Source organism: Cavia porcellus, unplaced genomic scaffold (assembly GCF_034190915.1).
Source record: "Cavia porcellus strain 051 isolate PalLab524CR breed Dunkin Hartley unplaced genomic scaffold, mCavPor4.1 scaffold_23, whole genome shotgun sequence".
Taxonomy (NCBI): Eukaryota; Metazoa; Chordata; class Mammalia; order Rodentia; family Caviidae; genus Cavia; species Cavia porcellus.
The window spans coordinates 8,375,188-8,398,467 of NW_026947506.1; the positions used below are offsets into that span (position 1 = coordinate 8,375,188).

Below are 23,280 nucleotides of genomic sequence, written 5' to 3' on the forward strand. Positions count from 1 at the left end.
TCACGGCCACCGGCGCCCGGAAGGTCAGCGTGTGAAGGAGCCAGTGGTTACGAGGGAATCCCCGCTGCTGCCGTGGAGCAACTGCCGAGCTCTGTACCTCGGCTTGGGGCGGCGGCGGGAAGCGGACACCATGGAGGGCGGTGGGGGCAGTGGCAACAAAACCACAGGAGGTTTGGCCGGCTTTTTTGGAGCCGGCGGAGCTGGTTACTCGCATGCAGATTTGGCCGGCGTCCCGCGTAAGTATCGGGCCTCAGGTGCGAGCGTCTCTCCGGGTTGCCTGCGACAGCACCGCACGTGCGGCGTCTTACTGTTTTTCTTCCTGGCTTTCCCGAGCGTTAGCACTAAGTGGTGAGGTTAATGTGTCAGCACGGCCTCTTTGAAGGTTAAGGGAGCATGGTGGGGTCACAGATCCCTAGATACTGTGATTGACCTGGGCCAGAAGGTGATGCGGGTTTTCATTTGTTCCTGTGAGTTGGGCAATGTGCTTGACCCTGGATTAAGACCAGCGCAGTTCTAGAAGTAAAAGTATTGCAGATAGCAAGCACAAAGATAGATATTTTGAATTCCAGTGCAGCTCCTGGGGCGAGTCACTCCGTAATGATGAGAATAGATGCGAAACAGGAGTTGGAACAAGCCAAGAAACCATTTGGCGGGAGCTGGAAAGTGTCATAAACTTTAAAGTGGTTTGTAGACGTGAGGAAAAAAAAGCGCGTAAGAATTACGGGGCAGCGGGGCAAGATGGAGAGCACAGACACATGAGAGACAAGAATAGCTTGCTCAACATTATGGATGTTTCTACTTGACTGTGGATATCCAACAAGATAAAAGGAATTTGGATCTAAAGATGGTACAAAGTTGGTGGTGGATAAGCCTTTAAAAATGGTCCTTTTTTTTTTTTTTTTTTGGTACCGGGGATTGAACTCGGGACCTCACGCTTGCTAGGCAAGCACTTGTGCTGCTGAGCTGTATCCCCGGTGATATTTTCTTCTTTTATATTCAGTAACTGAAAGGAAGCCTCTTTATTTTTTATATCTCTAATCTTCACGTATGACAAAACCCAGCATAGAAAACAATTTGTATACCTCTTAAGACTTAAGAGTTCCATGTCACAAGGGGCACTATTTTAATGTAACAGGATACTGTTGCATTAGTTTAAGACTGGAAGGTAAATTAAAAGGGACCAGAGAAGAATACTGTTTGTTGAGCTGCTACAATGTGTCAACTAATTTTCTGATGCAGTGGTTTAAAAAAAAGTACAGTTCTGGTGTGAAGTATACATGGTACTGACAAGCCAAATAAGGTAAAAAAACATTGGGGATAATCAGTGATAAAGGGTCATGAGATGGCGGTGGGAAGAGGAGGCTCTTTTAGAATGGATCAGAGTTGACATTTGATCTGTGACTGAAATATTGTACAAATGTTTGAGAGCCAAGGGTCTCAGTTTGCCATATCTGAAGAACCGTTGAGTCAGTGTGTCTTGTGTTGCCATGAAGTTGTAGGAGATAATGAAAGCAGAGGTGCTGGCAATGGCATCTAATGACAGCTTTCGTAGGCAAGGATAAAGGGTTTGGGTTTGATTACAAGTGCAGAGGGAAGCCAGTAGGGCTTATTTTCTTCTAGAGTGATTCTAGTTGCTACACAGAAGGTAAATTGGAGAGGCAAGTTAGGTAGAAAGTCGTTGCTATGAGATTTGGTGCTTGGACTAGGATGCTAACACCAGAGTTGTTAGATAACAATTTAGGGTAAAAAAAAAAAAAAAAAAAAAGAACTAGTGATAAGTCATGGTCAATGCATAGATTTGTAAGCAATAACTGAAATACGTAAGATCCAAAGGGTAAACTTAAAGTTTGGGAAAATTTACTTTCTTTGATTGTTTCTTCCTTATTTTCAAAGTTAGTGGATTTCAGGTCTGGCCTTCTGAAATTTTGCATTTTCTTTTGCACTAACCTCCAACAGTTCTCTATCTTGTCAGAATAAATCAACCCTGTCAGCGTTAAGGTCTGAAGGAACTGACCTGGAGCATTTATTCAGAATTAGAAACCAAATTCAACCTCTCCTTTTCCCATGGGATTGATTGATTCATCTACTATTTTGTACTTCACATAATTATTAAGGCATTCTTTTAGTAAGTGAAAGACGCTAGCTTTATAAATGGCCTGGCTTGCTTCCTGCTAGTTTGATCCCTACTGCCTATACCTTACTGGCATGAGTACTTAAGCCACTAGTGCAAGACTGATTTGAGATTTGAGACTGAGGGGCCCCAGGGGAAAGGATCCCCTAAACTGACAAGAAGGATAAAGTGGAGAAAATTTTTCACATTCGGGGACCTGTAAGTCAGTTGAAAGCATGTATCACAATTGAGTTGCCTTGATGTGAAATAACTAAAGAATTTTGTTGCAATATGACATTTTGTTTTTTTTCTCTAGTAACTGGTATGAATCCTTTGTCTCCTTATTTAAATGTGGATCCACGATATCTTGTGCAGGTAAGATTAAGATTTTATTAGTAGTTTTATTTTACCCTGAAAAGAAGAAAAGTCCCTATACTTATCGCTGACTTGAACTTCTGGAATCACTAAGTCTCCATTCATCTTTTTTTGCCCTCTTACAAGACCAGGGACTGGCTGTGTCTTCAACTGTTAAACTCCCTTCAGAAGTTGTTTTTTGTGTGTTGTTTTTTAAATCACCAAGGGCTTAGTGAAAACTATCACAGTAAAAATAAAATTTGCTTTTCAAGCTTAGTTTATAGGACTAAATTTCAAAAGTGTACTCACTAACTGACAGTTTCAATGATTACTGGTTGAGTATCTCAGAAAATCAAGGTTACTTATTGAAAATCAAAGTACTATGATATATTAACATTTAACAAGGTAACAAAAGAAAGAATATAGCATACACAAAATATTACCACAGCAGATACAGAAAAGCTTGTGATTGTGTCTGACACCCTTCTAGAAAACTTTCAAACTAGAAATAGAAGGAAAGTGCTTTGGCCTAATAATTGGTAGCTACGCAATATCCAAAGCTACTACCTAATAGTGAAAAGCTTAATACTTTACAATCAGGAATCACACAAGTATATCTCCTCCCGTATTAAATTCTGTTTTAACATCATCTAGCAGGACGGTTATTCACAAGAGAATGAAATGGCATCCAGATGGAAAAGAAAGGAAAACAGTCTGTTTGCAAATGGAAACAATCTGGTTGTGACTATAGAAAATCAAAGAAAAGCACACACACAAAAAAACCTGTTAAAATAAATCAATTCAATACAAAAAACATTAGAACTAATTATTACAGCAGTTATAGAATGCAAGACCAAGTATATAAATTAGTTGTTTCTGTACAGTAGCAGTAAACTTAAAAAATAAAATTACAAAAACAATTTTATTACCATAAGTTTCAAAAGGAATACAATTAATAGAGTAACAAAAACTTACGCTTTTAAAAAGTACCGAACATTGAAACAGAGACTAAGTAAATGGAAAGATATTCCATGATTATGAGAAATTTAGTTGTTAATAAGACAGTACTCCTGATGTTGACCTGCAGAGTCAAGCTATGTCTCAGTATCCATGCTGGATTTTGTTGGTTGGTTGGATTTTTTTTTTTTTTCTTTTTTTGTAGAAATTGACACACTGACCCTAAAATTCAGATGAAAATTCAAGGACTCTAGAATAATCAACAATTTTGGAAATGAACAAATTGGAGGACTTGTCAGTTTTAAAATAGTACAAAGCTACAGTGTTTAAGACGTGATATTAGCATAAAAATTTAATCTTTAGATCAGTGAAATAAAATTCAAAGTGAAAAAATAACCTCACATTGTTTACAATCAGTTTGTTTTTATCAAAGCTGCCAAGCTAGCAAGTAGGGGAAATAGTGTTTTCAGAAATGATGCTGAGACGATTTAATGTAAAACACTGAAGTTACTTCATACCATATGTAGATATTAACTCAAATTGGATCAAGGATTTCAAGGGCTAAAGCTGTAGAACTCAGAAAAAAAATCATAAAGAGTTGTGACTGCACAAGAAAACAGTTTCTTAGATGTGACCCCTAAGCTAGAGTAATGAAAAGTTGATAAATCAAACTTAATAAACATTTAATTTTGGAATGTAAAGTCAACATCAAAAAAGATAAAGGACAACACAGAGATTGGGGAAAATATTTGTAAATCTGATAAGGTACTTTCTGTAGAATATTTTATGTTTAAGCATTCTTGTTGGGGATGATAGCACTTGCCTGCAATCCTAGCACTGACCTGAGCCAGGAGAATTGCCAGGAATTTGAAGTCTGCCTGGAATGCACAGTGTTCAGGCCCAGCTTGAACTGCATCGCAATGCCCTGTCTCAAAAAATTCCTAAAAAGATAAACCAGCTTTCAGTTGCAACATATCTGAATAGCTATTTCTCCACGAAGATATAAAAATATCTAGTAATCACATGAGAGTTGTTCATTGTCATTAATTAGAGAAGTCAAAAACTGCACCACCACTTTCTGTTTACCTGGATGACTATAATCACAAAGATAGTAATAAATATTGGTAAGAGAAATGGAGAAATTGGGTCTTTATGCATTGCCGGCTGGAAGGTAAAATGATACAGTTGCTTTTGGAAACAGTCTGGCAGTTTCACAGCATGTTAAAAATAGGGTTGTGTTAAGACCAGGCGATGCTACTCTTAAATATCCAGGAGAATTGAAAACATGCTTAGTAATTTGTACATGATTCTTCACAGTGAAATCACAATAATCCAAAGCAGAGAGAAACCAAATGTCTATCGGTTGATAGATGGAAAAATAAAATGTGTATTCATACAATATAATGTCATTTGGCAGTAAAAAGAATTAATTAATTAGTAATATATGCTTCAGCATGGATGAACCTTGCCAATTTGCTAAACGCAAGAAGCCAGTTGTAAAAGATCATATATGGTGTGCTTTTATTTATGTGCATGTCTGGTATAGGGAAATGTATAGATGGAGAAAATGGATTAGCAGCTACTGAGAAGTAGGAATAAATGGGGAGTAACTGCTAACAGGTGTGAGATTCTTTTTGGGGTGTTGCCCTAAAGTTGGTTGTGATCTTGGTTGTGCAGATGTGAATATGTCTGATAATGTTCATCATAGCCATCTTCTAAGAAGTTTTCTCTTGTCCATTTCTGGGTTGAAGGATAATTTTTTAGTCAAATACAGTGAAACCTTATTTCTTGAATTCAGTTCTTTCCATGATTCTGATTGCAAACCAAACCCAGTGAGAACTGAATTCCCAAAAGGTCAACATTGAACCCCTAACCATTGAATTTGATTTGTTCTTGACCAACTTGGTTTGTGACTAGCATGATGGACTTTTCAGATTTTATTATTTTTAACTGTTAAGAGTGGTAGCATTTCTTAACCTACGATTTTGGGTTCTGGCAGTTTGGAAACTGCCAGACTGTTTCCAAAAGCAACTGTATCATTTTACCTTTCTATTGGTTCATGTTAATTGTGTACATGTATTTACTAAGAAGAGTGTTTGCAGTTTTCTGATGTTTTCCAAGGAACATATCTCAGGCAATGAAAAGTTACTAAGGTGGAGCATTTGGGGTATAGCCCAGTGGTAAAGTGTCTGCCTGACATGTGCCAGGTCTTGGATTGCACGCCTAAGTACCCCAAGGGGGTAAGTTGCTCTTACCTGACTGACCCAGTCTGTTCTCACACATAGTAAGAGGGTGCCCAGTGAAGACCTGCTGCAGAATAGCAGTTTCCTGCTTCCAGACGGGTTGTCTACCAGCTATTATTGTAATAGTGTTGTGTTTACCTTTCTTCAGAGCTGTCCTTTCTAAACTCCTTTGTGTCATTGCTTCAAATTCTTGAAGGGAGCTAATGTGCAGTTTATCTCATTTCAAAGAGTTGGTGAGAATCTTCCCAGAGAAGGGAGAACTAAATGTGTTATAGATTTAATTTTACATTTAAGTATTATTGTAGGCCATTTTATTTTTGAGTAAAATAGTTGAATTTGCTTTAAGGTTTGGTTTTCTTGAAAAGCTACTATGAAATTTTAAAAAAGTATTTGCAATAATGTGCCTTGAAGGACACTCATCTTGGTTTTCATTATGACCCCTTTAGGATACTGATGAGTTTATCTTACCGACTGGAGCTAATAAAACCCGGGGCAGGTTTGAGCTGGCCTTCTTCACCATTGGAGGATGCTGCATGACGGGTGAGGTTAATAATCTTTTGTGTCCTCAGTCCAAGTAGTTCGTGCTTCAAAATCAAAGCAATAAGAATATCGGTTTCAGGGTTTTTTAAATCAATGTTTTCATTTATTTTTCTTTGATAATGAAAATGAGTCAGAAGTCTAGTTTTTTTAATACAAACTATAATATTTGTATGAATTGTTGTGATTCACCAGGGGCTGCGTTTGGGGCAGTGAATGGTCTTCGGCTAGGATTGAAGGAAACCCAGAACATGGCCTGGTCCAAACCAAGAAATGTACAGTGAGTGTTGGGTAATCATGTGACATATGCGTGCTGAAATGCTACCCTCTGCTTCGTTAGTTTGATTGCTATAACCCTGAGGTTACAAGTGCTTAGAAACTTAACACTTTATATACTTTTCTTTATTCCTCTTTGTGTGTGTGTGTGTGTGTGTGTGTGTGTGTGTGTGTGTTACGCTAAATACAAGTAATGAAGAAATCGAAGGAATTGGAGTACTGACTTTTAACTTTTTTTATTTAAAAAAAAGGGTAAAAATAATACAGAATTTAAAAAAACACTAAGAAATCACTAGTTGATAAATTACCTATTGTCATTTTGGAAATAGTTGTTCAAGTTACAAAATTAAAACATAAAAAGGAGACATTCAAACAGTGAGAGTGCAAATAGTTCTGTTCAACAGTCTAACAAAAACTTAGTAATATGATTATCTGTCTTATACACTTAAACATACATATCCTTTAGAGCACTTTCTTTCCCTCTTTTGTCAATAGCAATTACACATTTTGGGTATTACTGCTCCTACAGTTCTTACTAATTAGTGACACAATGTGATATTTCTAAATATGATTCTGATTTATTTCACTTATGAGGATAGTCTCTCAAGTTGCCTCCATGTACCTTTAAAGGGCTCAAGATCATCCTTTTTTATAGCTGAGTAATATTCTATTCTATTAAAAATACCACGTCTTTCATCTACTCTGCAGTTGGTGGGCATCTTGGTTGTTTCCAAGATTTACCTATTACAAATTGTGCTGCTGTGAACATGTGCGCACATATGTCATTGTGACATGAACTTCTCAGTTTTTCTGGAAAAATACTCAGAAGAGGAATAGCTAGGTTGAATGGAACTTTGAACCCTAGTCTTCTGAGAAATCTCCATACTGATTTCCATAGTGGCTGCAACAGTCTACACTCCCAGCAACAGTGGAGAAGTGTTCCTTTTCCCCCCGCAGCCTTGCCAACATTTGTTATCAATTGATTTCTTGATGTCAGCTATTCTTTCCAGAGTGAGATAAAGTCTCAATGCTGTTTTAATTTGCATTTCTTGAATGACCAGTGATGGTGAACATTTCTTCATGTATTTGTTTGCCCTGTGTATATCTTCATCTTAGCAATACATGTTCATCTCAGATGTCCATTTTTGGAGAGAGTCTTTGAATTTGGGGAATTCTTTATATTTTCTGGATATAAGACCTTTGTCTGAGGGTTTCCTGGCTAAAACTCTTTTCTGTGGGTTTTCTTTTCATTTTGTTGGTAATTTCTTTTGAAGTGTAAAAACTTTAATGAGATCCCAGTTGTTGTTTCTTTGAAGTGTTTCCCATGCAGTTTGCTTTTTGTTCATGAGTTCTCTGCCTATCCCTATGTCTCCAAGACTTATACCTACCTTATCTTCTAGGAGATTTCGTGTTTCTGTTTTAATATTTAAGTTCTTTGATCCGTTTAGACTTTAGTTTTGTGCATGCTGATAGGCATGGATCTAGTTTCAATCTTGGCCATGTGGAGAGTCAATTTTTCCAACACCATTTATTAAAGAGCCTATCCTTTTTCCAATGAACATGTTTAGCCCCTTTGTCAAATAACAGGTGCTGAGTGTCTTTGTAGTTGCGTTTGCACCTTCTAATCTGTTCCATTGATCCCTGGTTCTATTTCTTTGCCAGTACCATGCTGATTTTATCACAGTAGCTTTGTAGTATAGTTTCAAGTCAGGAATTGAGATGCTTCCTGCCTTTTCTTTGTTGCCCAGAATTGCCGTTGCTAGTCTAGGTTTCCAAATGAATTTTAGGACTGTTTTCTCGAGATCCGTGAAGTATGTTATTGGTATTTTGATTGGGATTGCATTAAATCTGTATATCAGTTTTGGGAGTATGGCCATTTTCACAATGTTGGTTCTTCCTAGCCAAGAGCAAGGAATGTCCTTCCATTTTCTAATGCCCTCCTCAATCTCCTTTTTTAGTGTAGCATAATTTTCAGCATATAAGTCCTTTACATTCTTAGTTGGGTTGATGCCTAAGTATTTCATTTTTTTAGATGCTATTGTGAAAGGTGGTATTTCCATAATTTTTTTCTCGGGGATTTTTTTGTTTGTGTACAGCAATGCCATTGATTTTTGAGTATTCACTTTGTATCCAGCTACACTGCTGAATTTTTCAGCTGCATATGTTTATTATCTCTAGTAGTCTTTTAATGGAGTTTTTTGAATCTTTTATAGAGTATCATGTCATCTGCAAATAGTAATAATTTAACTTCTTTCTTTCCTATCTTTATTCCTTTTATTTCTTTCTCTTGTCTGATTGCCCTGGCAAGTTTTTCCAGAACTATATTGAATAGGAGTGGTGATAGTGGACATTCTTGTCTAGTTCCTGATTTTGGAGTGAAAGCTTTCAGTTTTTGTCCATTTAGTATAATGTTGACTTTTAAAAGAGTTACATTTTCAAGTCAGTGACCCTCAGCTACCTGGTGCTGTCCCATCCTAATTTCTCAGCTGCATATGTACAGTTCTTCAGGCATGTGACATGCATTTTAAATTGGTGAATTAGTGTGGAAAATTGGATTGTTGAGAAGTTATATAATTAGGGGATTTGATAATGAAATAAGCAACTCATAAGATTGATGGCTAGGTCTGTTACTTTACTTGAACTTCCTAGTGACTTTGTTCTTTTCTTCTGAAAGTACAGAGCCACAGAAACTTTAAATAAAATTGCTAAAACAAGGGGAGTCAGTTCTAGACGGAAAAATCTGTCTCATGAACTGGAAGACTACGGAGAAAGTAAAAGATTATCAATGGGTGGGAAATTGTGTCTTCATTCTGCATGAGAAATAAACTACCAGTCCTTGTTGATCTTACTTCAGCAGTATGTTGCTCAGATTTGCTGTTTTTCCAAGAAAAGATATAATTGGTTTCATTTTTTATTTTTCAATTTTGTTTGACACATCTTAATTCTTTTTTTGTAAGAGGGATTGCATAGTGTGTGTTCCTCTGGGGTTCTTGGTTTTGTTCTATCTAGAGCTGTTTGAACTCCGTTACCTGCAAATATTCTTGCACCAGCAGAGGGCAGCAGATGCACTGAAGTCAGACCTTAGGATCCTTGAATGCCCATCAAGTTTTCTTGTTTGGATCATCGTATTACCAGCCCAGATCCTTCAGTATTTTATGTAATTCTTCACATTTTCCTCTTTGGTCCAGTAATTTTTATTTCTTGTATTAAAATTTTGATTTTATGGAAAATAAACAAAAATACTATAGTAAACACCTGTGAACATAGCGCTTTTTCAGCAAGTGTCAGCCATTTTATTTCCTTTTCCTCTCCTATTTATTTTGAAACAAATCCCAGCATTATATTGGATATGAATTTGGAAGCAGAAAGTGTCCTAGGAAGGATAACTTGCTTCATTTCCTAAAACAGATAATCATCCTCTCTTTGTAGATGGGGAGGTAGCGTTTGTAATGGAAGGGAGGTAAGATTTGTAGCCAGGCAGATAGATGTGGCTTCAGAGGCCCAGTTTCTGACCGCTGTTTGGTGATTTGGAGGAAGCTTTTCATGTTTCCCTCAGAGGTGTGGGGAGGTGATAGAATGGAAATAGCTAAAGGCTCAGTTTACCCAAGTGGCTTTCAGGGACCTCACTGTTAGATTGCAGTGGGTCCTCTGTAGGTAAGACACGCATTTGCAGTTCTAGGCAGGGGCGACTTAGCAGTGCTTGGTCAGAGCCACGTGCTTTCGTCACATGTCATTTGTGTTGCCAGATTGCACTCCAGACGATGTCCCATCAGTGATACGGTAATGGAAATTAGTAGTTTTAAAGCTTGTTACAGATTTTTAAAAAATGTACTGAACTTCAGATTGGTTAGTAAATATGTAACATAGTTACAAGCGAAATACTTCTCAGCAAAAATTGCTGATTTTTAAAAATAGCACTGTGTAAGCAATACAGACTTGTTACAGTGGAGGTTATTTCAATCTTGTAATAATTAATGAGTTCGTCAAGCCTTTGTGACTGTAGGTCCCCGGTTTCCAGCAGCAGTCAGCCGTCTGGCAGCCCCGTTGCCGTGATGGTGTTACACTGCTGGGAGAGCACTGCCGTGCCTTCTTTCTCTGGTGGCCCGTGTCGCTGTTCTGGTGCGCGTGGCTCTGGTGCAGGGCGCACTGCTTCCTGGAGAGTGTGCTAAGCATTCACGTTGGCTGCTTGGCTCTAGTCTGGGAGCAGACAGTGCTATTTCTGTCTCTTCAGTTCTGCTTTATATTCCCTACTTTGATTCTAGTTAGTTGGCTGAGTATATGCTCTTCTTCCCAAAAGAAATGAAGCCAGTTTGTCATAGTCACAGTGACATCTTTTACATATCAGTTTCTCACATCATTTTCTTTCTAAAATAGATTCTGATCCAAAACTGTTATATGTATATATTCAAAGTGCTGAAAATTTTAACTTAACCCTTATCTACATAGAGTAAAAGCTAGTTTTTGAAATCCCAGGAGGCAGTAAGGTATATCCTGAAATAAGAAAACTTCAGGGTATGAATGTAGGCATTTTAAGTAGCTACTATATTTTTTTTAATTACTACTGAAATAATGATTCTAAATGCAGATTCTTTCTTTTTCTTCCCTGATAGGATTTTGAATATGGTTACTAGGCAAGGGGCACTGTGGGCCAATACTCTAGGTTCTCTGGGTAAGTAGAAATTTCATTTACTAATAAATCATTAATGCAAAAAAAAAAAAAGGACATGCAGCTGGGAATGGTGACTCATGCCTGTAATCCTAGCACTCAGGAGGCTGAGGCAGGAGGGTTGTTGCAAGTTCAAGACTGGCCTGGGCTACAAAGTGAGCTCAAGGCCAGCCTGAATGGCATAGGGAGACGCTGTCTCAAAAAGATTAAAAAAAAAAAGACGTGCAAGTATCATGGGCAATTTAGTCAATGAAAATTTGATTCTAGGATATGAAACAATTGTGTTTAAATCTACTCTAGTAAATGGTGTGGCTACCACAAACTCTCTGTCTAAGGAGAACGTAAAATAAAATCATGTTTTAACTACATGGGAATTTACGTAATTTGGTCCAGGGCAAAGTGTGTCTGTGTGAGGAAAGGTTCAAGGTCCTGGAGTGAGTTGTGACACATTGGTCCTGTCCCTCTGCTGTGTTTCCCTAATAGTCTACCCGGCAGTCTGTTTACCTAAGTGACTTCCAGGAGCCCCGGGTCAGAGTTGTCGTTGGTCCTTGGTAGATAAGAGAGGCTTGCAGTCTCGGCAAGGGGCAACTTGGCAGTGCTGAGTCAGAGCCAGGCGCTTTCATCACATCATTTGTGAACGATAGGCTTTCATTACCGATGACATACGTGCTCTGACAAAGGGGATTTAGTAGTTTATTAACTCAGCTGATGATCATTGTACTTGTGGCAGAGTAAGAGAAAATGTAGATGACTCATTGAAAAGATAGGAGAAGCTCTGTCATGACATAGTAAGAGCCTCGCCTGTGTGGGATTTGGACGCAGTGTATTTGCGTGTCATGTAGTCAGATTTGCACTTTGGGTTCTGGTATATAGCTGCTTCCACACCCTTCCCTTGCTGAGACTTGCTTGATTTCAGCACTGTAGGTCCCACATTGCAGAAAACCCCTCAATGCAGGGCTCACTGGAGAGCTGCTCACTCTGCTGGTCACCCTGTCTGTTCTCACTGTCCTGTGACCAGTCACAGTAGTCTCATGTCATTTTTTTTTTTAAAAGTAGATTAACAACAAAGATGTCCTTGTGTGGACATGTTCATAATTCGTTAGAAGACTACTTATGAGACTAGCTTGGGGAAAGATTGTTGGAGGACCAAATGCAGGATAATTCTGAGAAAGGATAAGAAAAAGTTTCAGTGCAGTCAGACCTGATAGGAATCTGTAAAGGCTCAAAAGAAGGGTGGTTTTAGGGAAAGATCTTGTAAAATCAAATGGTGCTAGAGTTACAGATTTTGCACGTATGAAACTAAAATCTCACATTCTTTTAAATGTTTTCCCTTATTAATAGAAGTATGTGAATATTTAATCCAAAGTATAGCTATTATAGGTAATGTATAAATGAAAACTTAAAATATTCTTGGGACTGTCCAGTAGTGCTTTTCAGGAATAGCGACTCTTGCTGTTTCTGGAGTCTGCAGGTGTTTCTCTCTGTAGGCAGTCAGGGTCATGCGAGTGTGCCTGTGCGTCTGCTTTACACGTTAGTGGATGCAGTTCTTCCTGCTTCTTGTTTTACATGACCACCGTGTACTGTTTCACTATGTGGAAAGTTCCCTTCTGTGTCAGTTCAGGGGATGCAAATGCAAATGCTCTTAATGCGCGTCTTACTAGTTGCTGGGGATTTACTGTTTAGAACAATGTTCAGCGATTGTTCTGTATCTGACTATGCATAAACGTATCAGAGATAATAGCTACTTTGACTTGCAGTCATGCTTTTATTCCTGATCACTTCCATTTCTCCTTTAGCTCTGCTCTATAGTGCATTTGGTGTTATCATTGAGAAAACACGAGGTGCAGAAGATGATCTGAACACAGTGGCAGCTGGAACCATGACGGGCATGCTGTATAAATGTACAGGTGGGTGCTGCTGCCCAGAGCTCGTTCTTGATTAATACACTTGAAGCTTGCTTGTCATCCACACTTCTCAGTGAAACTCCTTCTTTTCCAGTATAACATGGCGCTCAAACCTTGTGGTTATTTTGGTTTATTTTTGTTGTAAATTGTGGTAAATTATAACACTGTCGTAAACATAGTATGGTATCGCTCATTAGTGTTAAGTATGCTCACAGGATTATGCAGCCAATCTCGAGAGCTTTTCATCTTATAAAACTAATACTCTGATTGAACAAAAATTCCCCCTTTTGCTCTTCCCACTTCCGGTAGTCTTATAATTACTGTCTTTGTATATGATTACTATAAGTCCCTTACACAAGTGGGCTCATAGATTATTTGTCCTTTTGCAGCTGGCATATTTCATGTAGCATAAGGTCCTCAGAGTTCATCTATGTTGTATCATGTGTCAACTTTCCTCCTTTTTAAAGCTAAGTATATTGTGTATATTTACACATTTTTCATGGGTTAAAGGATACATGGGTTGCTTCCATCTTCTGAGTATTATAAATAATGCTGTGAGCAGGCATCTGCAAATACTTGTGTATCCTGCTTTCAGTTCTTTCAAATAAACTGGAGTTGGATTGTTTGGATGTCTAGTTTATGGTTGTTTTTATTTTTTTATTTTTTTCAGTGGTACGGGGGATTGAACACATGACCTTGTGCTTGCCAGGCAGGCACTTTGCCACTGAGCTAAATCCCCAAGCCCTTGCTTTTATTTTTGACATAGAAACAAGGTGAGATTCTCTGGGAATACAGCTCAGTGGTAGTCTTCTTTGCCTAACATGGATGAGGCCCTGAGTTTAATCTCTCACACTACAAAGAAAAAAGGGACACAAGATTTTTTTCTGTACTTTTCAGTTATTTCCTTTATCTTAGACACTCTAACCAATAGAACATTAAAAATTACTGGTTTTGTTTTATACCAGTAATTTTGGTTTTGTTTGACCTGTGAGATCAGTATATTAAGTGCTGCAAGGTGCACCTCAGGCCAAGCCCCAGCTCTGTTTAATAAAGAGCATACTACTCCTGTGAAAATCTTAACTCTACTTGGGGATGAGCACAATGTTCCTTTAAGGCTGAGATGGTTCTCTGTGTGTACATTTTCATCAGCTTAGAAAGAAACATGCGGATAATACCCAATTTTACAATTTTTACTGTGTGTGTGTGTGTGTGTGCGTGTGTGTGTGTGTGTGTGTGAGCAAGCACACATGCACATTCTGGTGCAAATTGGTCACTTTCCTGGGGCAGTGTACTAGACGCCTGCAACCTAAGCGGGGAGAATACGATTTTGGCTCATAGTTTCAGGGCAGTTCAGCAGGCTCCAGAGCAGAAACCTGGCCGAAGGGTATGGTGGAGCAGAGCTGCTCACTTCAGGGCACCGGGAAGCGGGGCACAAGGAAGAGCCAGAGAGGTACACACAGCCTCTGAACACGTGTCCCAGTGATGTGCTCGGCAGCCGGGCCCTGCCTTCTGCAGCAGCACATCCAGCTGTGAATTCATCCCATGGTGCACTCGCCTTCCAGGCCCACCTTTGAACACGCGAGACTTTGGGTGACATTTCAGGTGGGATGGAGCCCAGCATCTTGTGATGGCTGAGCACGTGCTGTACCACCCTGCCACATCCCCAGCCCAGTGCCAGACTTATGTTTTATTTTATGGATACATCCTTATCTTTCATAATTTTATTTCATCAAAATAACATATTAAAAGTTAAGATTGTTCTTGACTCTAAACTTCTCAGTGTTGTGCAGTGCCCTTACATATTCATTGTGCGCTCCTTTGCAAATTAATTTCCTGCTTCCAGAAGTAGCTGCTTTCTTTCCTCTTTACCTTCATGTTTCTAAATAACACGACTATCTGGCTGTTCGTTGGTTTTTTAATCTTAGAATGTTGAACTTCCTACTAGAGATCCTGTGTTAGGTCCTGTAAGAATTGTGTATAATGCACTGGCAGAGAAAGGAAGTCTTGCTATTTATAGAGCATCTTGTTTACCAGCCTCTGAAGGGAGTAAAGGTCACCTTTGTATTACGGGCAGCCTGCAACTCAGGCAAGTTACTTTTGCTTTCTTCCCAGCTCTTTAATGGCCTTGTGCTCATCAGCCCCAAATCTGACTCCAAAGACATTCATTGCCACATCAGATGGCTCCAGGAAAAAGAAACCGGGGAAGTTTCAGAAAAGGGAAAGGACTAACAGGAGTTGAGCAAGGCCTGAATGTGTGGTGTGTCTGGTCCCGTGGTAAGCATAAGGAGCCCGCGGAGAAAAGTCTGGGCAGGACTTCAGGCCAGAGCGTGCGAGGCCAGGCTGAGAAGTTTAAACTTACACCCCTGGTCCTCAGACAAGTGACAGATGATGTCACTCACCTGGTCAGAGGGCTACACATTCTATGTGTAGACCAAAATACTACACAGTACCATATAAATACGTACACTTGTGTGTCAGTTAAAAATATATCCATACAGATGTCCTTCGATAAGCAAGCTTGGACACTTCCAGCTACACAAGACTCCAGAGCTCTCTGCTTTTGACAGGATGTCCTGGTGTCATTCTTGTGGGAGATTAAACTAGAAATACAGAGTAGGTAAGACAGATTGGAGCAAATTAAAATGGTCGAGAAAAAATACCGCTACAGAAGTTCCAGGTCTGTGATGATGGGCATCGAGGCAGGCAGCAGACCGTGAAAGGTACAGCTGAGGAAGTGCGGGGCTGAGGGAGACGCAGGCAGGCGATGCTCGAAGGTGGTTTTCTTGCTTTGCTTTTCTTGGTCTTGTGACGTTGTGGAGGGAGCAGCGTGACTGAATGGCATCCCACCCTCCTCCCACTCAGTGTCTTCTGGGAAGCACTGGATCACTGATGCAACACACTTATTTTGGACACCAGTAGTACTCTGTCCTTTCAGAACTCTTTTTGCCAGTGATTCCTGACCATTTAGGTGATTATTTTCTGTGAGTGGTAGTAGGTTTCCTAGATCTCTGTGAGGACATTAGAAAAATTTTCCAGGGTCTGTAAACCTGGAGTTAACGTGTGGCATAGGTTCTATGCAGAAGTGTGGAAGTTACAGTAGACGCATGAGTACATGCAGGTGCCAGTACTATATTTAGAAGGTAAGACGTAATCAGAGGTCCAGTTTACATCCTCTGTACAGTGGGCATGAGACCCAGTCCTCTGTACGGTGACCCATCAGACCCAGTCCTCTGTACAATGTCCCGTGAGACCCAGTCCTCTGTACGGTGGCCCATCAGACCCAGTCTTCTTTGATTTGCTTTCTTGCCCTCTTTCATGGCTCCAGGAGTGACTGCTTCGCTGCCCTTTCTTCCCACTTCGGTCTGTTGTTCCTGCCCCCTTTTTTTGGAACAGTATTTCCAGACATGCACTTCACGTACTCCTGAGTCTGTCTTGCGTCTGTCTGTCTGGCCTTCTTGAAGTATCCCTCACACACCATAATACATTTACATAGTTTTGTGCTGTGGGATAATTCGCTGAGAGCCCAGTTATTTAAGCAAAAGGTTGACATTTTTAACGTGCTAACAGCTCCTGCCCAAATCCCTTCCAGGTATTTGCTTACCTTTGCTCTTGTGATGTGTCAGATGGTGAAACAACCAAGCGTCTCACTTCAGTTTTCTCTGGCTCTTCATGAGACTGAGAATTTTTGATTGTCAGTGGTTTCTTGTATTTTCCCGTAAAGTACTACCCTTTGTTGTTTTAAATTGAGTTGGTGCTTTAACTGATGTGCTAAAATGTATTATGTATCATGGCAGTTAGCTTTTTACCTTTTATGTATGTAACATGAAATTTTAATTATTGGAAAAAATGATGCTAATAATAAAGAAGGCATCCAGAGGTTCTTTTGCCAGGTAGTGTTTTAGTACATTCAGTGAACATTGATGAACACAATAAGTTTTCACAATAACGCTGATGGTAGTTGCTTAATTTGAAAAACTAGAACTTGTCTATCCCCTTATTTTTACTTACATTGCCTTTATAAACTGACTTATGAAAACATAGGACTAACTTGTCCGGGTTTTGGCAAAGAAGGAGGGCTTACTAATCACTTTTGCCTGTGAGCACTTGTGTCCTGAAGCTGTGTGATGATAGGAAAACTGTAGCTGCTCCTGTTCAGGTAGAACTTAGTCATCATTAAATGGATCTCACATGCCCAGGGAGCCCCCAGTACATCTTTTGAAAAAAACATTTGCATACTACATCAAGGAAATATGAGACCTGAGTTAAAATCATGTTGTCAGTTCTTTTTAACTTGGCCTTTCTGGTCTGACAATCACCCATTTTCTTACGTATTTTTCCTTGTGATCTTTCTATTAAAATAGCTTCCTGTGTTCCATTTTGAGACTTTCAGTCTGAGCGCCTTTCTATGTTTTTCCTCTCTGGATTTCTATTTTGAAGAGCACATTGGGGGTTGGAAGTATTTTAGGTCAGCAGAAATGAGCCTTTCCCTCAGTTCATGGATCATGGTTTGTGGCTCATGGTTCCTTCCTTAATGGTTTATCTGTGCAGCGTCCTTAAAGCACTCAGGTTCTCTTCCAGCTCCTTGAGTCTGAAAGTTGAAGTTACATTTTTATTCCTGCCACATAAAATTAATTTCTGTGATCTGTCTTCTTGAGTTTGAGACCAGAAATTAATAAAAGGACACTATTTTTAGAGTGGTTTCTGTGTGTTCAGCTAATTTACTTCCTCTTGCTGTTTATTTCATAGTTGCACTGGAAATCGAAATCTGCTCTTCACTTGACCGCAATTAATGGCTTTTCTTTTGTTTTTTCTCTTCTGAACCAAGGATTTCCTTCTCTATAATTTAAGTTAGAAGAGTTCTGTGCTGTGCCTCATTACTGCAGGAAGTCCTCACACAGAAATTTAAGCTCCCATCTTCTGGTAACAGCAGATACTCAGCTCTTCCCTTTTCATCTCAGCAGTAGCTCCAGTGTCTTAAGGTGGATGCTAACTTGGTGTGTTTTCATGTTCAGCACTGCCTGTAAGGGCAACACCGCAGTGGCCACCTCCCGTAGGAAAATGAGGAGTGGAGGGGGCCTTTTGTTGGCTAGAAGCGCTATGCATGGTGTCTTCCATCTCTTCAAAAGATATGATTCCATAGTTCATCTGAAATCTCTGTATTTCAGCATACTAATGTACCTTTTAACCTAGTTTGGGCCAGACTCTTGTTGGCTGAGTGCCACATGTGGACCAAGTATTAAATTTGTCACCTCCTAAAACCTTCATTGTGAAAATGTTTTTGGTTTTTTAGCAAGATTTTTCTATGCCAAGATAAAGCTTTATGGGTATAAAAGTTGTGCATTCTTAGTCTCCCCAGGATTATGTGAGTCCATGGACCTGCATGTCTTATAAGACATATTGTTAGCGCTCTTGAAGATGAAGTTGCATATGAGGTCATTTTATAGAGCAAGCTTCTTATTCTCAAATGTCTCAGGAAAACCTGAGTTTTATGATTCTTTTGTGGTTTCTTCTATCTATAATAAAATACTACCTGATATTTGTGAATTACTAAAAACGGTGAGTCAGCTGATCAGAATGTCCTTAGTGTATTATAAAATAACCCAACCAATTAGAGATCTTTTAGAGGTATGACTAGTACACAGGTAATTAAGTTATGTTTTTTAAAAATGTGTTGGAAGTTTTAAGAATGTGCCACTAGCTATATAATCTTCTGAAAAAATCTTAATATTGTGCTTATCTATCCAGTTTGCATATGATCACTTTACTGGTTGATGAATTTAAAATGAAACAAATTACTGTAAGTACTTATTTGTAAAGTATAATTGTGCTGGGTATGGTGTTGCATGCCTGTAATCTCAGCTACTTGGGAGGCAGAGGCAGGAATGTCACAAGTTCAAGGCTACCCTGGGCAGTTTGGCAAGAACCTGGCTCAAAAAAATTGTTATGGTATAATCATAACTCAGTAAATGTTAATTTCTTTTCTGTCTTAGAGCCAGATGTGGTCAAGGCCATTCTGACCCAACACTTAGGGTTTAAATACATGTCAATGATGTTGAATACACTCTTATTTATAATACCACTGGCCAGAAGGTAGAGGTAACTCAAATATCCATTTATGGATTGATACATAAAATGGATATCCACATACAATGGAATGTAATTCAGCCTTAAAAAGGAAGGAAATCCTGACATAACATCAACAAACCTTAAGGACATTATGCTAAATGAATTAAGTCAGTCACAAAAGGACAAATACTGGGTGACAGTCAAAGCCATAGAAAGGTGTGATGGTGGTTGCCAGGGTTTGGGAGTGAGAGTTACATTTAATGGGTAATTTCAGGTTTGCAGGATGAGCTCTCTGGGATGTATGTTAGTGATAACAGCACAACAGTGCAGATGCTCTTAATGCTGCTGAACTGCACCCCTGAAAATAGTAACGGTCATGTTTATTGTTGTCTATTGTTCCACTGTTTGTGTATATTTTTTGGTTCTGGGAATTGAACTTAGGGCCTCTCACATGCAAAGCGCGCATTCTACTGCTGAGCAGGCCTGCTAGCCCTCCCAGTGAATTGGAAGTTGTCTGTTTCTCTAAAGCAGGGCCAGCAACTGCTAGCAGCTGCCTGTTTGCTATCTGAAAGCCAAGACTTACGTTTTATCTTTTCTAAATAGTCACATTTTAAATGGTAAAGAAGTACCTGTGTAATAGCTTTTGAGCCTCAAAGATTGAAGTAGTTACTATCAGACCTTGTAGAGAGATTTGCTAATCTCTGTTGTAAACTGTTTTTATAGTTAGCTCTGTATGCCCAAAACAAGGCATTTAAGTGTTCTGGGTGTCGTTTGCACATGTTTAGAAAATGTAATGCTTGCCCTCTCTGAAGTGTACTGTAAGGGTGCAAAATACATGAGGTCACATTGAAACACAGGTGTTGTTTTGCTTTATGGAGACTGACCATTGGTCTTATTTGCTTACACTGTGTTCAAAGCAAGTATATTTGCTGATCTACTTGCTGTGTTTAATTGGTCAGAAGTTACTTGATTAGAGAAAAACTAAGGCAAAGTTCCTTAAACTTCTTAAAAGTCAACCACTTGGGAAGCCCTGGAATTAGGGGAAAGAGTAAAGATATGGCTGGCACATGATAAAAGGCTGCCCCTGAATCAGAGTTAGCTGCGTGGTGAGTACTTCAGACACTGCAGAGGTTCTCCTCTTGCTGGAGATAATTGTTCCAGTCTTTAAAGGCCTAACATCTGTCATTGGTTTGAAGTAAGTTTTTGTTTCATTTTTTTTGAAAAATACAAAGCTTTCAGGGGAATAAATTCTTCCAAAAGGTATTTAATTTTCCCTGGTGTTCCGAAGATCATAAAGCCTTACACATCCAGTTGTCACTGTGGAACTCCAAGGGTCTCTGCCAGAGGATTTCCATGGAAGCGTATTTGACAGCTTAAAACTTGTGTGGAAATTTTTCCATATAGCCAGGTAGGAGCTGTGTTCCTAGGACACTCAAAGAAAGCTTAGCTGCAAGAAGTGGTTTGCAGTAGACGGTGGCTCTGTCATGGCCTAGGGGTCCAGAGTGTCCATGTGAAGCTGAAGGTTTGGTCACAGCAAAGTGTCTGTAAGATCAGTGTGTTTCCGTTTACCTTTCCTCTCATTTCTCTGCTAACAAGTAGTAGCTCAGGCAGGGTACAGGGGCCACTGCCGTGTTTTGAATGGACTTCAGAACATTCCATTTTGGCTGCCTGCTTGAGAGAACCCTCATGACACTACAGTTTTAAATCCAGTAACTAGGACATAATGATGCTGTTGTAGATGCGGTTAGTGTTTTATTTTCCTGTGCCTCAGTTAATTTTTTTCCATTTTTAGGAATCTGATCTCATTTACTTTTCCTTGATTTGGTAGTCAAAGGCATGACATTGATCATTATTAAACTGAATGGATTATTTTAAGTTAGCAGGTTGAATGTGCATTATTTTTTAAGTTTTGGTAATGTTTAAGCCATACTTAATCCATTACAGATTAAGCTGGCATTGCCTACCATCGAAATGCAGTAAGATGATGAATTATGTGGACGTCAAGGACCTAACCATCCATTTACTTTGATTTGTGAGACTTTTGAAATGTTTTGCTATCCATCCCACACACTTCACACCAGGTTATGGGTGATGCCTGCAGCTTGTGTGGGTGTGTTTAAGACAGATAATCGTGGCGTTTCACAGTGCAAGCCAAGTAGAACAACTATCAGAAGGCTTCAGACTGGAGAGATTCCTGCAAGGAGTGGCTCCCTTTAATCTATCAGCCAAAGACATCTGGTAGACTTACTGAGAAATGGCTAGTTCTGAGGTGTTCCAGTGAGCAGCATCGCTGTATTTTGCAGAACTGACTGGCATGGAGGTCAGGGGATTCCAGTAAGAACCATCACCATGGATCCATCCCACCTATGTCTCCCAAACTCCAGCTACAGTGTGGGCCATCTGGTCTGTGGGCCTTACTTGTTTATGGAGCTTCAAGATGTATCACATTCTTGGAAGACTCTTTGGGAACCCCCTCATGTGGAGTTTTTCAGTTTGGTTTCTCTTTACCACGTAAGAGTTGTAAGACTGACATAACCATAAGTGGGGCATTTTCTATTTTGAGAAATATCTGCCACTTCCTCATACTAGATTGGGTGGTTTTTTTTTTTTTTTTTCTGTGACTGAAACATTTCTGTATTTTACCGAAATCATTTTCCATATGAAAAAATGTACTGTTACCAGGCAGCATTAGTTCAAAGCATTCTTGACTTTTTCCAACCAGACTGATACTGCGAGGTGGCTACCCTCAGTAGGTTGCAAGGGACTCGTTAGGGTGGTGTCCCATTAGCCCTAACTCGGAACTTGTTGTGAGCCAGCTCACTACGACTAATTCTTGAATCCTCATTTAATATTTGGAGGAACTGTTGAGTCCAAGGGCTGTTAAAACTTCCACAGAGGTTTTTCACCTTGTTAAGCACAAGTTTTTTGCTAGTTTAGTATAAATCTTGTAACTAGCAGGAAATGACTGAGTGGTTGGAACCTTGGTGTGAGACTTACCGTAACTGCTCTAATTTTAAGTTGGATTGAGAAAATCTTTCATCTTGAGGATTTTAAGTACAGGATGAAAACTATAGGGAAAATGTGAATATGCAATTATCAAAACATATTAAACAAACGGCTTGGGGAACTTGTCCTCTGACTTAAGTCTTTCTCGTTACTTCAAAACTTACTGTCTGGAATTGAACACTCCTTTACAAGGATATAGATCTTTCCCTGTGCCGCCACTTGCATAGCCCTCAGGACTAGAAGCTGCACTGTACGCACTTTCATTTCCTTTTCCTTCTCTTGTAGGTGGGCTTCGAGGGGTCGCACGAGGGGGTCTAGCAGGCCTCACGCTTACCGGCCTGTATGCACTGTATAACAACTGGGAGCACATGAAGGGCTCCTTGCTCCACCAGTCACTCTGAAGACTCCACCGGCTCGCAGAGGACATTTCCGGTAGTTACCGATATTCAGTCTGGATTAATTTTCTCCTGCCTACAATTCACTTGAAAAATTGGAGATTCTGATTTGCTGTAATCAAGATCATGGACAACACAGATACCCGGGGACCGGCAGCCCTTCTTGCCCTGACTGAAGCCAAAGCCCTTTGGTGGCTCACTGAGTGACATGGTTCTCTTCTTTGGAAATGATCTTGCACCTGCAGCCACTTTTTTCCAGAATTCAGGTCATACTTACTGTCAGTCCTTTATCACCACCAGATTTATTAATGACCTGAAACTGTCATACTGCCCTGTACTCTAAATAAAGGGTGAAAACAGAACCAAACTTCTTGTTCCAGTGTAAACCAGAAGTTAGTGTCTCAATTTGAAAACTATGTGTGAGTTATGGAAGTTACTCTTGGCATTTTTGTTTTGTTTGTACTGGAATGAATGACGGGCTGCTGGTGGCAGTAACTTATGGAGCTGGCAAGAGCCAGACCAGGAAATTTCAAGTTGATTATTAGTGTCACAAGACTGTCCAGCACCACACTCCATCCTGCTCCTCCTTGGGATGGACTCGGATTAGACATTTCCCAGGAAGCCTTGGGAAAACCAAAGGAAGTAAGGGCAAAATATTTACTTTCTGAGTCTGTTTTATTATTCCTAAAATGAAATCTAACACACTAGCTCTGCGGCTTACATATACACTTAACACAAACTACCACTGGGTGTGTGATCGGGCTGT

The 23,280-nt window shown here is 39.6% G+C and overlaps 1 protein-coding gene and 1 non-coding gene across 2 annotated transcripts; both read left to right on the forward strand.

The window, feature by feature from the left end:
• Positions 1–4: 4 nt before the first annotated feature.
• On the forward strand, positions 5–22,881 carry LOC100720044 (mitochondrial import inner membrane translocase subunit Tim23). The gene is made up of 7 exons (XM_003466056.5): positions 5–236; positions 2,427–2,485; positions 6,111–6,204; positions 6,397–6,481; positions 11,088–11,146; positions 12,940–13,050; positions 22,405–22,881. The coding sequence occupies exons 1-7, from the start codon at positions 131–133 to the stop codon at positions 22,518–22,520; spliced, it is 630 nt and encodes a 209-aa protein (XP_003466104.1). The 5' UTR covers positions 5–130; the 3' UTR covers positions 22,521–22,881.
• On the forward strand, positions 10,491–10,689 carry LOC111755719 (small nucleolar RNA SNORA74). Its single transcript, XR_002790266.1, has one exon. It is a non-coding gene; the product is annotated as a small nucleolar RNA SNORA74 (small nucleolar RNA).
• Positions 22,882–23,280: the final 399 nt, after the last annotated feature.

Coding starts and splice junctions, on each gene's coding strand:
- LOC100720044 (XM_003466056.5), top strand. CDS start 131: ATGGAGGGCGGTGGGGGCAGTGGCAACAAAACCACAGGAGGTTTGGCC. Junction 2,486..6,110: donor ATCCACGATATCTTGTGCAG/GTAAGATTAAGA, acceptor TGACCCCTTTAG/GATACTGATGAGTTTATCTT. Junction 13,051..22,404: donor CATGCTGTATAAATGTACAG/GTGGGTGCTGCT, acceptor CTTCTCTTGTAG/GTGGGCTTCGAGGGGTCGCA.